Source organism: Neolamprologus multifasciatus, chromosome 20 (genome assembly GCF_963576455.1).
Source record: "Neolamprologus multifasciatus chromosome 20, fNeoMul1.2, whole genome shotgun sequence".
Taxonomy (NCBI): Eukaryota; Metazoa; Chordata; class Actinopteri; order Cichliformes; family Cichlidae; genus Neolamprologus; species Neolamprologus multifasciatus.
This window is the reverse complement of record NC_140458.1, coordinates 8,587,958-8,604,486: the sequence shown is the minus strand read 5'-3', so window position 1 is coordinate 8,604,486 and position 16,529 is coordinate 8,587,958. Positions and strand designations below refer to the sequence as shown.

At 38.9% G+C, this 16,529-nt stretch overlaps 1 protein-coding gene across 1 annotated transcript; it reads right to left on the bottom strand.

Annotated features, from left to right (window-relative positions):
- Positions 1–1,950: 1,950 nt before the first annotated feature.
- klhl12 (kelch-like family member 12) lies at positions 1,951–16,501 on the bottom strand. Its single transcript, XM_085146589.1, has 12 exons — positions 15,970–16,501; positions 13,835–14,061; positions 13,513–13,666; positions 12,142–12,359; positions 10,681–10,830; positions 10,451–10,565; positions 10,259–10,365; positions 9,253–9,448; positions 8,973–9,131; positions 6,660–6,758; positions 5,630–5,816; positions 1,951–2,922 (listed from the first exon to the last, which is right to left on the bottom strand). Exons 1-12 carry the CDS (start codon positions 16,025–16,027, stop codon positions 2,796–2,798), a joined length of 1,797 nt encoding a protein of 598 aa, XP_085002715.1. The 5' UTR covers positions 16,028–16,501; the 3' UTR covers positions 1,951–2,795.
- Between the last annotated feature and the right edge of the window lie 28 nt (positions 16,502–16,529).

The window sequence follows — 16,529 nt, the reverse complement described above, 5'->3', positions numbered from 1 at the left end:
CATTTGGCCTTGACCTACATTGTTAGTGTCCAAGGACAAGGTTGACCTTGAAAAACAATTCCAAGAGACCATATCGAATAATATATCATATGAAAAGGCATGGAGAGAGCTGTACAACACATTTTAGTACAATGCCCTATAACGTCACAATGATGCCATAAAGTTTTACAAAATCTTAAATCTTAATCTTATATCTTAAAAATATAATATTTTATAGCTTATAAAGGGCAAAGATTTCAGCCAATTCTGTTCAAATCATATGGGCAAAGATAATACAATACACCATTAAGCATCACATATTTAGTATGTAATGCTTCAAGGTCATAGGTCAAAGGTCAGACATCAGCATGTTGCAATAAAAACATCAAAGTTTTAGTATAGACCTTGCTCTTCGGAGGGGGGAGGTGCTGGTCTCTGAGCGCTCTTGTTGGTTATATGATGTTGCCTCGCAGTTGCATAAGCTCATCAGTCCTTCAGCCAGATAAGCTAAAAATTGCCTCCTACCTCTTTTTCCAAATCATTTTTCCAAAACTTTGATAGAAAATGCCATGAGGTCAGGGAAAGGTGTTGAGGAGATTTTATAAGGAGTTGGAAAAGCGAACATAACAGAGAACCATAGGTGAAAAACATCACCTAATTAGAAAAGTAATTACTTCTTTTTTAAAGACAGATGAATAAAGAGCCTGAAAGTGAAATGAAATGTTTGTCACATTGAGATTTTTTTGCTCATCCTGTCCGCACATTATTTTTACTGTTAGAGAGATGATCCAGTTGTTATTAAAGCTTTCTGTGACTTAAGTTGGAATAATCAATGATTGCAAAGGCAACAATAGAGCAAAAACAGAACTAGTGCAAATAGAATTTTATTGAACTTTAATGATCATTTAAATATTCCTCATTCATTTTTTTAAATATATAATTTTATGTTCTTTGTGTAAGGCAAAAATTTAAGACATTAAGTCATAATATGATAATTTCACAGCTCACCTGTGGCTTTAAGGTGTTTGAAAGTTTAACATATGTCTGAAGTGAAATGGAAAAAGCATTCCTAATTAATATTCATGTAATCTGTGCCACCTGTCAGTTGATACGCTTTAAATCTGGGGTGGGTGTAGCTCAGGAGGTAGAGCAAGTCACCTACTAACCAGAAGGTTGGTGGTTCGATCGTAGGCTGCTCCAGTCTACATGCCAAATGTCCTTGGGCAAGATACTAACCCCAGGTTGAGTGTGACTGTGTGTATGAATGTTAGTTAGACAGCACTAAAAACTTAGAAAAGTGATTGGGTGAATGAACGAGTTTTGAAAAGCGCTATATATAAGAACCAGTCCATTTACCAAATCTGTTTCTATGCCCGTGAATCTCTGTGAAGCTTTACATGTGATAGTGGGGTATAAAAAAAAAAAATCACTGATCTTTTGAACAATGACAGATGGTGCACTTTTATGAGCTTTTCCTTTTATAAAGAACGGTCCAATATATCCTCTTCTAAAGGTAATGAAGGAAGCAAATACTCTTCTCAGTATTTAGAACAGCGGTCCCCAACCCCCGGGCCACGGACGGTTGGGGTACTGGTACCGGTCCGTGAGTTGTTTGGTACCGGACTGCAAGAGTTGAGGCTCGGGTGTGATATTCATGGTTTTCAGGGTTTTTATCATTATTTTTTTTAACGTTTTTATCGTTAACCTGGTTTCCTTGGGTCTTTTCCCATGTGTTATGAATTTTTTTTTTTTGGTACCAGTGCTGGTTTTATTTTGTTGTATTTATCCGCAACACCTTAAAGGTCGGTCCGTGAAAATATTGTCGGACATAAACCGGTCCGTGGCGCAAAAAAGCTTGGGGACCGCTGATTTAGAAGATTTCACTGTGGCTCGCATTAAGTCATGAACCTTCCTCAGCAAATTTGTCTTTCCTGTCAACAGGTGGTTCAGATGTATCACAGATAATCTTAACTGGTTCTCATTGTATTTATTTACTTCCCAGGCAACAGTGATGTTAAGAGTGTATCATACATTTACATCCAAATCTATACTCTGAGGAAAGAAAAATAAATCACAAGCACCTCATACTTGAATTTTCAAAGTTGCCAAATCGAGGAACAAATGAATCAAGAACCAATAGGTACAAATTAGTCATTTTCTAAAACAAAAACATCTCTAAATATATCTTCTGAGAGAGCGAGAGAGAATATGTATGAAACATATTAAAGTTATTTTAATTAAAAAGCACTGTTTACGGGTAGGAGTTGAATTACTGACTCATTAACGACGTTGCAAATGCCAAATGAGTTCACCCGATAACAAGCTAATGTAGGGCAACGATCATCAAAGTCAAATGGGAGGCAACATGGATGCTCACCGCTTGATGTAGGCCAATGTCATAAGGCATATAGCAGCAACTGGAGCCTGAATCTGCTCCATTGTATTTTGTTTTCTTATCATGAGTAGAAATATATTGCACTTTGAAGACAAAATGAAAAAATAATCTCACAGGTAACGACAGACACAAGTACCACAGAAGAGAGTCATGCATGTCCTGATGGGCTCCTTGGAGGCCTCTTTTGAGGTAAGTCTACCACGGTGAAGCTGAATCTCTGTAGCACGGTCCGAGTCGCAGAGGGTTAACCGTCCTTTGGAGGAGGCGGCCCAAACTGCTGCGCTTCATAATCTTTTGAGGGTATCTATTTGAATACTGGTGAACAGACATCTCCCTTTGCGGCTGTGTTTTAGAGGCATTTAAGCACAGTTTAGCAGCCTGCCCTCCCGCTTGCTTTTCCTCTTGTGGTTCTTGGCAAACGTCACTTTTCTCGTAGAACACAGACGCCCGCGTCACACCGCTGGGTCGCCATCGAGGTAACAACTTCCCAAGAGTCGATAACTGGGTCGTAACATTCGATACTGCTGAGGAGAGAGTTCCCGTCATATCTGGAGAAACGGAGAGGAACTGAGAGTTTGAAACACAGCAGGAAACAGAGCTGAGTGAAGCCACTGAACAAGATCACATTACTACTGTCTGACAAGCTTGCTGCAGAATGCTGTACCGATTCCAAGTTAAATCAGACAATTCCCCTTCAACCCTGAAACATGTTGTGTCTACAGCTGTCTGCGTACATTAGTACCATGAAGAACAAATATGAAAACACAGTAGTAACTGCTGCTCAAATATCACTAATGTACAGTTGAAGTCAAATGATTGCATACACTCATTGTGCGCATGAATGTTGTGGTAATTTGGGGCTTTTAATGATTTTGGTTATTGGCTCCTTATCAGGGTGGCATTTTTGTATAGCATACATCTTTAATGACTATAATAACAAGATTTGGGTGCACAAGTGTGTGTTTTTTTTTTAAATTTCTCTAATCAGGGTCCTTACAGGGTTAAAAGTATACATGGAGGCTCAAATATATGTACTAATATTGTGTCTCTTAGCAAGTTGCGCTTCAACCACCTCTTGGTGGCCATCAATAAGCTTCTGGCATAATTCTGGGTGGATATTTGATCACTCGTCTTGTGCGCAGAATTTATTTAAATTAGTTGGTTTTCTGGCAGTAGGCTTGGCTTTTAAGCCACGTCCACAAATTTTCAATATGGTTGATGTTAGGGTTTGGGCTCATTGTCCTGTTAGAGCCCCCAGTTGTTTCAAAGTTTCAACTGTCTAGGAATTGATTTCAGGTGAAGTTAAAGAATTTAATCCACTTTGTGCAATTTACCAGCACCACTGGCAAATAAAAGGCTCAGAGCATGATGCTACCACCTGGTGTGAACGCCTCTTAACTCCTCCAAACATGCTTCTTGTCATTGTGGTCAAATAGCTCAATCTTTGTCTCGTTTGACATTGCATGACTTTCATGCCCATGGTCAGTATATGTAAACTTCTGACCACAATAATTTGTCTGCTAACAATATGAATGCAAAGATAAAATCAGCCTATTTTACAAGGACCCGCAATCCTCTGTATATATGGAATATACTAAAATAGCTTCGTATGTGTCACAGTTCACCATTATTCACCTTATCCTGGGGCTTTGTGCAGTCAGTTAGTTCATCTGTCTGAACAACCCAGATTAGTTTCCTTCCCCTGGCCTGTTATTATGTGTCATAAGTAGATATGACAGAAAATAAGGAAATGTATCATAGGTCATCTTTAGCATCATGATTAGGACACCTTACCTAAGAGTGTTAGCGATAATTTATGAGTTGTCTCTGTAGCTCAAATTGCTCTGAATTTAAACCACTTACAGATGCCATGCTCATGTGTGGTTTTGATAAACAGTTTGGACTTTGTCACTTTGGGGAATTCTGAAAATGAAATGCACTGAATGTTTAAGAAGAAGATTTTAATTACACTGAAATGCTAGAAGGGAAGAAAAAAAAGGAAAAGGCAAAAGACAACAAAGACAAAGCAGGGTCGGCTTTGGTAAAAGGAGTGTTACGTGAGAAAATACAATCAAGGAAACAATGTTTTTAAGTATCAGATGAGCGAGTTTGAAGGTTAATTAGATGTCAAGAATCTACTGTTAATGTACTATGAAACACGACTGTGCATTGCAGAAAAAAATGAACAACTGAAAAAATAAACAAATCTGTGTGCTTTGCCTGTAGCTTCCAGTGTTTGCATCTCCACTGCAGTCTCTGAAATTAATGACCAGGCTGAACCCGCTAAAGTGATTTCAACCTCAGTTTGTATTAGTTCACATTTTTGCTCAACTTTACCGGTTTTCTTTTCAGTTCAGTTTACTTTCACTACGTTTCCAGAGTCGGCGTGCTTGTTTTAAGTTGAGCTTTTTCGGTTTGAAAATGTTTAGTTTAAGTGTCAGTTTAGTTTTTCTGTTCTGGGACTATTCGTCATGAGCATGACTCAAGAAGGTCAGAACCTGTATTTCGATACAAACACATGGCTCACAACCATGTGGGCACTCCAGTTTGAGTAAACATAATGTCCTCCTAATGTTTGTTGTGCTTACATTTTTGAACAAATATACTAAAACTAAAGCATGTTTTAATTTTAATTATTTCTCTAAGGATGTGGTATTGTTTCAGTAACTATAATAAACTGGGATCTGACCCAAGATAAATGGAATATGGTGGGATTACATTATGCATTCACATTAAAAAACATTTCCTTTATGCAGTCATTAAAATTCTTATGTCTGTGTGCAGACTTGTTGAAAATACATATGTGATCTATTCTTTACTATTAATGTGCGCACTGTATGCAGGGAGCTATGAGACATTCTTTCCGTACACCAGCTGCTTTATGCTGAGTAAAATCAGGAACAAAACCCATAATCTCTGTAAAAATACATTCTGAGGCTCAGTCGAAGCCCGAGTGCTCAAAAGTTGCTTTTTTAGTGCTACATTCTCTACTTGTGTTTCTCCACACAGCGTGAAGGAATTCCTCGTGTTATCACTGGGACAAAAAGCAGCCAGTAGACTTGACAGACCATTTCTTCAGAAAGCAGTTATACTATGAGAATAACGATAATGTACTGAAACTGGTTTCACTTCATAGTCTACATGGAAAGAAGGCACAATAACCCAAAAGCTTGCCAATATTCATATCATATGTGAGCGCTGTATTAAGTAAAACCCCTTTAGGACTATTGCCACAGCAATGGAACTCTTTCTTACCCAGCGATGGCGTAGAGTCGCCCTCGGAGAACGGTGGCTCCTACATAACACCGAGGAGTCGTCATACTGGCTACAGTGGTCCAGTAGTCTGTTCTGATGTTGTAGACTTCGACGGAGTCAAGGTGTGAAACGCCATCAAACCCTCCCACTACATAAATGTGGTCATTGAGCAAAGCCACACCGGCCCCTGGAAACAGCAGGAAGGCGTCAACAGACAGCAGCACAACTCGCAGGAATTTGGATCGGATATCAGTGTTACCATAGCTCAAAAAGTTGTACTGAGTATCTGTGACAGTGGCCCATTTTATGTATGATGTTCTGTGTTTACTACACCATGCATCAGCAGCAGTGTGAATGGGAGAGCTAACAAAGCATCAAGGAAAGCATCAAGAGGTCAGCTGTCTGGAGGAGATGCGTGCTTCCCATTCCAACAGCTTCTTGTTATATGCCTGAACTTGCAACTTCAAATTTTTTGCCGTGTTTTTTTTTGTAGTCAACAGCACACTGTGGTCAAGTCTGTTAACATGACTGAAACACAAAAAAACCTTTCAAAACCGGCATTTCTTGCTCAATCACTTTCACTGTCTTTAAGTTTAGATTAACATTTGATTGGAAGCTTTTAGAAATATTAAATAAATAATTTTACAAATAAGGCAAATAACATGGTCCCTGTTTATGTTTTATTTTTAAATAAATACCAATCCATGGGCATTTGCAGAGAAGGGATAATAGATATACATGACAAAGGATGTTGAATATGGAGCTGCAAAGCAGGAGCAAAAAATGCCACAGAGGGGGTTAATGGGTGTAGTGAAGGAGGACATGTAGAGAGTTGGTGTGACAGAGGAGGATGATAGGGATAGGTGAGATGGAGGAAGATGATCTACTGTGGGAACCCAAAACAAGGGAGCAGCCGAAATTAGGAGACAATAACTTGCAGTGGATTGGTACTCGATGTCAGCAGAAAGTCAAAACCATGCCATCGGTAATGTATCCAAACTGGAAAAAAAGATTATGTTTTATTACCTACCTGACCGTTTGGTGGCCATGGGTGTGACACTAGTCCAGTGGCCTGTGTGTGGGTCATACCGCTCCACTGAATTCAGGATGTTTAGCCCATCATAGCCACCTGTCAAGAAATGGATGGTCAGAAAACTAATCATGATGAGCTTGTTTATGCTGCTGTTCAACAGAGTTCTAGCTAAAGACTGTGATGTCTCCCGCTGGCTTGTAAATTCTTTATTGTGAAGACTCAAGCTGAGCGTTTTGGCACTCGCCATCTTAACTTTTTAAAACGCTCATTTTGTAGCAACTTGACAGGCCCACTTAAAAGTGCCTTCTGCTATGTCATCCTAACAAACATTATACTGCTTTGCATGCACATGCAAACATAAAGACTGACTGAGGGCACACATCAGGAAAGCTGAGGTCCATTTTTCCATTCACTACGGTAAAATCTAATTTCTTTCTAAAGGGAATCAGGGATAGGTTTCACTTTTCAGACCCAGAAGCTACGTGCACCTTGTATATGACGTAAAAATCTTTTTAGTTTATTTTATGAGCTAAAGCAGAGATTACCTTTGAGGTCAGAAGGAGAATATAAGCCGTTTTCTAAAGAAATCTTAACCAAAATGCTAACGTTATGGCTATGCCCAATCTCCCTAATTTCTAAAAAGTAATAAATCACATGATTAACCGAAAAACCAGCCAGAAAAAAGACACATTAACATAGTTTTCTTGACACGAAACAAAGACGAAATGATAACTCAGTTTTTATATTTGCCTGCACTGGAAAACATGGAGTTCTCATTGCAATGTGGGTTGCTTGTAGCATTAATGTGTCTGTCAGAGTTAGTCAGCTCTTAAAGTAATTTATCCTGTAGGAGTTTTTGAGAGGAGTCCAATGACTGAGTACAAACTGCCTCCTGACATCTTCTGAGGGAAACCAACTTTGGATAAACTCTTTAGGTGAACAGCCAAGAATTACTACTGTCATAAACGACAAGGAGCTCTAAGAGACATGCCTGTGAAATGGTTATTGCTGGAGAAAATGAAGACAGCTTCCATGAAACTGATGGTAGAGTGTTTCAGAACAACTGACTATGTTAAAATGGTTTTACTTCATGCTTTCATTGTTATAAATAAAAGGAAAAGAGGGTGAGAATTAGTCTTATAATCACATACTGTATGATTTGAAAAACTAAGCCAATGTGAAAGTGCCTTAAACATGTATTCTTTCTAATCGAGCGACTTCTCTGGTTGCAAAAACAAATGTCTACTGCTCAAGTGATCTCTGACCCCAGTCTACCCTTTCTTGATGAGTTTATGGTCTCAATTGCTAGTTTCAAGTCTTAAAGAATACAGCGTGTGTTTGTTTCTTAGAATACCATCTTCGCTAGAGTCAAAAAGATCGATGAAATGTAGGTGTTATGACTTTAGCTGAGACCAAGAGGAGAGACAAACCTCTGGGAGGGTTGTGTCAGGAAGGGCATCTGATGTGAAAACCTTCTAAATCAAATATGCAGAGCTACACACTGGTGACCTGTAGCTTCAGCGCAAATCAACACCCAGCATTTCCAACTCTTCTGTTCCACCTATAAAGGCTTGCTAAATTTTCCAGGCAATGAAAATAAAAATCAGAAGAAAGTAAATGGATGAAAAAGAAGAATTAACTGTACAAAACCAACAACAAAAACTCCATCCTTAGTGACACAGCACTAACCATAATAGTTTGACGTGTGCGTTTTCAGTCATAGTGACTACTTAGATTGGTACTCAGTCATCATAACATGGAAAACTTCTGCTTATGGGGAAATCTGAGCACAGGGGGCCCCTTGAATTTTGCAAATTTGAAAATGAAACGCACTGATTGTTTAAGAAGATTTTAAAGAAAAAAAAAGGGAAAAGACAAAACACAACAAATATAAAGGGACTGCTTTTGTGAAAGGTTCCCTACTTCACATAATGATAAAATACAATCAAGAAAACCATGTTTTAAGTATCAGATAAGAGAGTTTGAAGGCTCATTAGATGTCAGAAACACATGACTGTGCATTGGAGCAAAAGCTGAACAAATGAAAAACAAATCTGTGCTTTGCCTGTAGCCCCCAAAAACCAAGTTTGCACCCCGACTGCAGTCACTGAAATCAATGACCACGCTGATTTTTGTAATGATTTTCATGAATCATTACGATATGAAAACATCCAGATGTTGATTGATGAAACAGTCAAGGGTTATAGGTCTATGTCTAGCTTTTACATACAGTCTATGCTGGTTTTCAGGTTAATATTTGGGCCCATGTGATAATCAAATTTTGATGACTGTGTATTTTTGTCTCCATACCTAGACAGTATATAAGCCCGCTGGCCACCACCAAACCAGCTCCTTCTCTAGCTGTCTGCATATCACCCAGCATGCTCCACTGGTCGATGTTTGGATCATATCGCTCCATGCTGGTATGACGCCGACTGCCATCGAAGCCACCAGCAACATAGATCATATCTGTCAAGAGCCAATAACACCACAGCTCTCTCATTAAGCATGAAAAATGAAGATGGACAAAGAAAATCACAGGTGATTTCAGAGAAGGGACTAAGATCACTGAGCACAGAATGTCTCTGACCTCCAAGTGTTGTAGCTCCAGCAAGGCCTCGCCGAACATTCATGGTGGCGACGGTGTACCAAACACCGTCCTCATCTGCTGTGTAGTCCAGGCACTCCACGGAGCTGAGCCGCGACCGGCCGTCATAGCCCCCGATCACATAGACTCGATCGTGCAAAGAAACGGTGGCCACGTAACGCCTTTTCCGTGCAATATTCTGTTTAAGACACAAGTGTCAAACTCATTTGAGTTCATGGGCCACATACAGTCTAATTTAATCTACAGTGGGCACTGCATTATAACTAAAAAGAAATCAACTCTGCAGACATGAACCAAAGCCAGAGCAAAAGACACATGAACTGAAATCTATTAGAATTCTTTTCAAAGCAAAGATGATAGAAATCTATCTTCCAGGGCAAAAGCTTTTCAAAATCCTATGTTTGGGAAAGACAGGAAACTCTTTAAGACAAGCTGCTTTTCACTATACTTGTTATCACTATAATTAAAGTAAATTTAGATAATTCTTCACAATAACTGCAAAAAAGAGGTGTTCAAACTTGCTTTTATTACAACTTTTGCCATTTTGAGATATAAGAATGCTGAAAGCAGAAGCCTGAGTAAAAGACAACCCTTAACCCTACACCCTCACAAATTTACCAGCCATTAGCAAATACTGTATTCTGTAGAACAGTGGTCTCCAAACTTTTTTGCGCCACGGACCGGTTTATGCCCGACAATATTTTCACGGACTGGTCTTTAAGGTGTCGCGGATAAATACAACAAAGTAAAACTAGATCAAAGCCGTACAGTTTTTGTTTTTGAAGAGGATTTCATGTGTTCATGATTCAAAAAACTTCACTTTTAATTTTATGTCCATTTCTTGTGTAATGTGGGCATCATGAAAAACCTTGCATTTCATTGAGAAATTGGAAGCAATTTATGAGTTCAATAACACGTTCACACTTTGCACTGCATGTTTGACACCCCTGGTTCAACAGCCAAATACATGCATCAAATTAATACTTACAGGCAGAAAGGTCCACTCTTGAGTTTTGGGATCATATTTTTCAACTATGTCTATTGGTGACTGCTGGCTGCCAAACCCACCGATAACCAGCAGGACTTCTTTGGCACCTTAAAAGAAAATAATGTATTTTACAAAGCTTCTGTCTACAAGACAAGTATTTAGCTAAAGTGCAGTTGAAAACTGGATTCCTACCTAATCTGGCTTGTGTGCGCGGGCCTTGCATCTCACTCCTCAGCTCCGGTCTTAAGTGGAATTTCTTGGCTTCGTCAACAAGGTCTCGACATGGTAGGCTACACCGAATGAGAGGCTAAGACGAGTAAAAACTTGCTTAATTACGGTGTGATAAAACTTGACAGAAAAATCTTTCATAGGAGGCTTGGCATGTGATTACACAACAACCCATAAAGCGTCGCCTGGCTCACCTCAGTATCAATGACATCTGTAATGTAGCGGGGGGTCAGCAGCGGCATCCGAACAAACTCCAGCATGTCTGGCAGGTAGGGCTCCCGCTCTTTGCGGTTGTGTTTGACCCAATTTAACACGGCCTCGAATACAGGCTCCTCCGAGTCCACCTGCATACCAACAACATATACAGTAATGACACCTGACAGTAAATCTACACAACACTAAAGGATTAGCTAACAGCTGCAATTGAACTATTGCACAAGACTGATTTTTGATGCAAGCTTTTTTTCAATAAATATAATTACTTGTGGCAAGACTAGTGGCAACAATTCAAGAGACTTCTGCAATTGCAAAGACAAAATGTACAAAGGTGAAACAGCGCAGTCTGCTAAAATAAACTTCAAATCCTCAAAGATGACAGAAAACTTTAACTGAAGGCAAATTATGCGTGACTACGATTTACATGTATGGTCTGGTTTTATTTTAAAAACAACAAATATGACAGGAAAGACAATTTGACAGAACTTGTGATCTATAAATCATCATGTGATAATAACTATGTTTTCACAAAGCGGGGTATGTGGTTTGGAAACAGGAATTTCCTGAGCACAAAGCCAAACTTAAATCAGATTCACTTCTCTGCAATTTCATTGTCAGGTCAATCCACAACACTGACTGGAACTTGGGTGGTTGGGTTGTTGGGGGGGAGGTCACAGACTGATTCTCTAGCAGGTTTATACTTGCTTTTCATTTTTGGCTCTTAGATTGTTGACAGATATTATAGAAACTGTGAAAGTCAAGCTCAATTTGCATTAAATCAACTATTTGTTTCAGGGATCTTAGACTGAAATTGAACTATTTCAGTAGTACTGCAGACTAAAGTTATCACACTTAACTAGAACTCAACTACAAACTAAAACTAGTTGTGATAAAAGATTTTAGTTAACTGAAATAAAACTTTGTGAACTTGCAAAATGAACTAAAAACAAAATAAAAATAAAGTGGAAATGTCTTCATTTTAGTTTATTTTAGTAAAATCTATATAAACTGTCTGATGAGGCTTTAGTGCATTTGTAGATATACAATGTCTATGTGACTGTGACGCAACAGCCTTCACAAAAAGTCCTGTTTGAACTGCAATGCCTGTTTGGATTTCCCTAAATCTTCCCCCTGATAAATATCCTCCATATAACTCATACTAACCAAGGAAACTAAAACTAAAAACTAAAACTAATAAAGCCACACTGGAAAGTAACTGAAAGGGAACTGAATTAAAAACAAAAAGTCAATCAAACCAATTAGAAAATACAAAACTATATCGCTAACTCTCATGCAGACAAAAAAGCTACCAGGCAGCTTTCAGGTTCTTGGAGTTACAAATTTTACATCATCCAGCAACAAAACACAAAGCAGCATTCACAGCACATTTAAATACATCTTTAAAGAGAAGCAAGCTTCCCTGCATGCAGTTTTCCTACCTGAATTTCGTCACATTTTATTAGCTTTTCCACTTCTGTCTGGCTCAGCAGCATAAACTCCTCATGCTGAACCACCTCGGAGAAATGCTTCTGGGAGAAGAGCTCAGCGGCCTGCATCAGGTCAAGGCAGTTGTGCGTCTCTGCAAAGTCTCGAATGCCCAGACAGTTGGAAGGATCGAGCTGGCTCTCCAAAAAATCACAACACGCTCTTTTCACCCCTAGGGAAGAGGGAGATAGGTTTGTACACACATACACCATTTGTAGCCTTAACGCTTTCAAAAACCAGCATGTAATTCTCTCTTAATTTGGAAACGCAGAAGGCATTTTAATGGAATAGTACCACTGTTTAATAAACGTTTCACTATCACACCAACCGAATTAGAAAGTAGAATTTTAAATTGATGATTAAGCCTAAAAATAATTATTACATCACATTTTCTGCAGTTCCCAGCAGACTATAATAATTCTGGATGATATGATTAATATTACAAACAGACTCATGCACACTCTCTACAAAAATATATATTTTTGCAACATTCGCTATCATTTTTTTGTTTTACATTTTTTATATAAGATTATATGGGGTCCGCTAAGATGAGCTGGATGAGGCGGCCAGGGAGCGGGAGGTCTGGGCTCTCCTGCTTAGACTGCTGCCCACTCATCCTGGCAGAAGATGGATGGATGCATGGATTTTTCCAGGTGCCATACAAGGTATGAATACTGAATACAACACTGGATGACTGATTGATTACACTGCCGTAAATGGGGTTCAAATTAAACCTTTATGTTGTTGCATGAATGGACTGAGGAATTAAAGATGATCCATTTAAATCTGTAACTGGATGAATTTCCCAGTTACTAATGTTTGCGAAAGTGACTTATTTCAACAAGCCTGCTTACTAAACCTCCAAAATCCAACATTACAACAACCCAGTTTATTCTACTGAGTAGACACATAAACTGACCTAAATCATGCTAAAACTAATACATTACTGCCTGCAAGAGGAAACAATTCAAACTTTGTAATACCTGGTAAAATTTATTTTTGAGGACACTGAATAAGACGTTTCAAGATCTGGGGTTACAGTCATGAGAAAAGACGGCTTAAGCGAACTCTTTAATCATTATGTTTATATTCTTTAATCATAACACTGCACTTTAATTAACATGAACACTGTAAATATGCCACATTTGCCCATACACACTAATTCTTATCAGCAGACTGTGGTAAACAGACATAATTATATTATGTTATATTAACATGTTAAACAAAGTTATAAAAGCTCAAAACACAGAAGCTTCTGAAGACAATGTTAAAACCAGAGACAATTATTCAAAACTTTTTAAATCAAGGTACAGCTCTGAACTTACCTTTGAGCTGTAGCAAACACGCTGCAGGGAGCAGCTCTTGTACGTTCTCCACCGTGACAAGCACAGTCTCTGTGTAGACAAAGTCCAACAAGATCTCCATAGTGGATGCCGTGAGCCCCTGAATGTCGACAAAAGATTTCCCCTTTTCTGCAAGCTACAGAGCCACAACAACACATTATTTGAAGGATTATTTTTGAGAATCATCCTGCAATTTAGGCAAATGTAACACCACCTTAAGACACCCAGAAAGGCCAACAAAGAAAAAAAACAGCATAAAAGAGTGCATCAGGAACTGGGGCATCTATTTTTCAAACATTATTACCTCGCTAGTGAACATGGCACAAAAATAGTCACTGCAGGCAGCCAAGACAATTCGGTGAGCTGGAAAATCAGTGTTCTCCACCCTCAGAGTGATGTCGCAGAGTGTGTTGCTCTTGCGAAGTGAGTTCATTGCATTGAGGATGGATTTGGCATGGGAATTGGTCATGATGTCTTTGGGAGCCATGCTGCTTTGAGAATCCCTTATGGATCTCAAACTACTAAATGAATCTGGAAAAAAGACAGTCTATTTTGAAAACATCCTTTGGGAAGAAAGGTATTCCACAGTAAGCATAAAAGCACGCCACAAGGACACATTTTTATATATTGTACAAGCAAGTCATGCAGCTAGTCAGTGTGTGTGTCTGTCAGTAATTTGTCAGTATGGTTGAACTGCTGGCTATTCACAAGATTGTGACACTTTGTGGGAAATGATAACAGATTCACTATTTTACACCAAACATTTTATAAAAACAAAAAACAAAAAAAAACAACAACCCAACTGCTAATGAAAATGTACATGAAAAAACATTTTATATAAACTTTTACATTATATAATACTTACTTAATATATATATATATACTTTGTATTGTGTATTATTTCTACAATGTTTTTTCTTGGCAAGGACAAGAAATAGCATAATTTATTCTGCTTATCGGACAGCAATGGAGAGAAAATACTGACTATCATAGAAGCACTATAGTATTTATAGTGCTGTATTTGCCCGACTTCTGGATTTATTTCTTGCAAACAATTACTTGATTTATTGGGGGGGGGGGGGGGGGGGGGGGGCTATCCAATTCTACCTGGCCCTGTGTGAAAACTGAATTGTTACCCTTTTTAAATCATGAATTAACTCCAATTAACCAAATTTTTGGAAATCTGAGTTCAATTTCACTTGCCACACTTTGGTCTGATTACTGCCACACCTACTGAATCAAGAAATTACAAGAGTAACCTGCCTGACAAAGTAAAGTAGGCCAAAAGGCCTCAAAAACCAACATATTATGACATGATCAAAACAGTCACTGACGTCCATTTCTAAGGCTTTGGGACTCCAGTGAACCATGGTGAGAGCCACTAACCACAAATGAATAAAACTTGGAACAGTGGTGAACATTCACCAGAGTGCAGTAATTTTGGTAGGCTGGCCAAAAGCCCATCAATGACTGATCCAGGAGGTCTTAGGCATGTCTCACATTTGCCAAAGAACATCTAAATAAACCCCTCTATAAACACTCTAAAATACACTAAAGTTGAACCTTTGGAAGGTTTGTGCCCTGTTACATCTGATGTAAGACTAACACAGCATTTCACAAAAAGAACATCATGCCAACAATGAAAAACGGTGGTGGTAGTGTGATGGTCTAGGGCTTCTTGCTGTAATTCATAGAACAATGAATTCTGCTCTCTACCAGAAAATCCTGAAGAACAATGTGAAGTCATCAGTTTGTCCCATGGAGCTCAAGCATAATTAACATGAGTTACGCAGCAGGATCTGAAACACATAAACAAGTCTGCCTCTTAACGGCTCAAAAAAAAAGAAAAAAAGATTTTGGACCAGCCTACTCAAATTTTGGACTGAAACCAGATTAAGATGCTTTGGCGTGACCTTAAACTGGTCGCTCATACTTGACAACCTTCTTATGTGGCTGTTTTAAAATCATTCTGCAAAGAAGAGTGGGCTAGATTTTCTCCACATGTGAAAGACTCATTCCCAGTTATCACAAAGACTTCATTGCGGTTCATCCTTCCAAGGGTGGTATAACAAGTTATCAAGGTTGTAGAGGGCAATTACTTTTGTCCACACAGGGCCGGCTAGGTTTGGATATCTTTACGCCATGAATAAATTAAATCATCATTTAAAACTGCCTTTTGTATTACCTCAAATTATATTTGCCTCATTTTAAAAGTTCTTTGAAGATTTCAAAAGTGAAAAAATAACTCAGAAAGGAGGCAAATACTTTTCTCATCACTCTACTTCTTGTAGAAAGGCTTAAATGATCAGTTATTTCTATGAATAAAAAAACATATTCAATAATGCTAGTCAAATAAGAGCAATGTGTGTTTTTTTTTTTCTTTCCAGACTTTACATTTTTGGAATATTTTTCCACTACAGTCTTGCAAATACAACTTACCGTTAAAAGATCGGAATACTTTTTCCACCACTGGGAGGCAATAACTATAGCTACACATTAGCTAGCAGCAGCCAACGACAGCTGACGGCTAACGCCAACGCTAACAATAACAACTACGAAAACACAGCAATATAAAGTGAGCTGGCGGCCAGAAGAAGACAACACATGGAGCGACACACACACACAAAACAACTTGTAATAATACCTGTCGCAGCAGTAAAAACGTCTAGCTAAGTTGCTCAGCTAGCTAACGTTAGTAGCACCAAAGTCTCCCTGTCCCAGTTCTTTGCTCCCAGTCGTACTGCCTTTAACAAAGCCCCTCAACTACAGCTACTCCATAACGACCTCTGCCGGGTCACTCTATGCACCGTGAGGGCACATATATCGGAACGGCATCATATTAAATCCCGATGGGATTTTTATCCAGCTATAATATCCCGTTGACTAAACTGCAGCAGGTCACAGTAGCAGCAGCAGAGCAGCGACTCCACAGATTGGACGTAAACAGACCATTACGTGAATGTACGTGCGCGTCCCCCGAGGAGACCGCCCAGACGCGT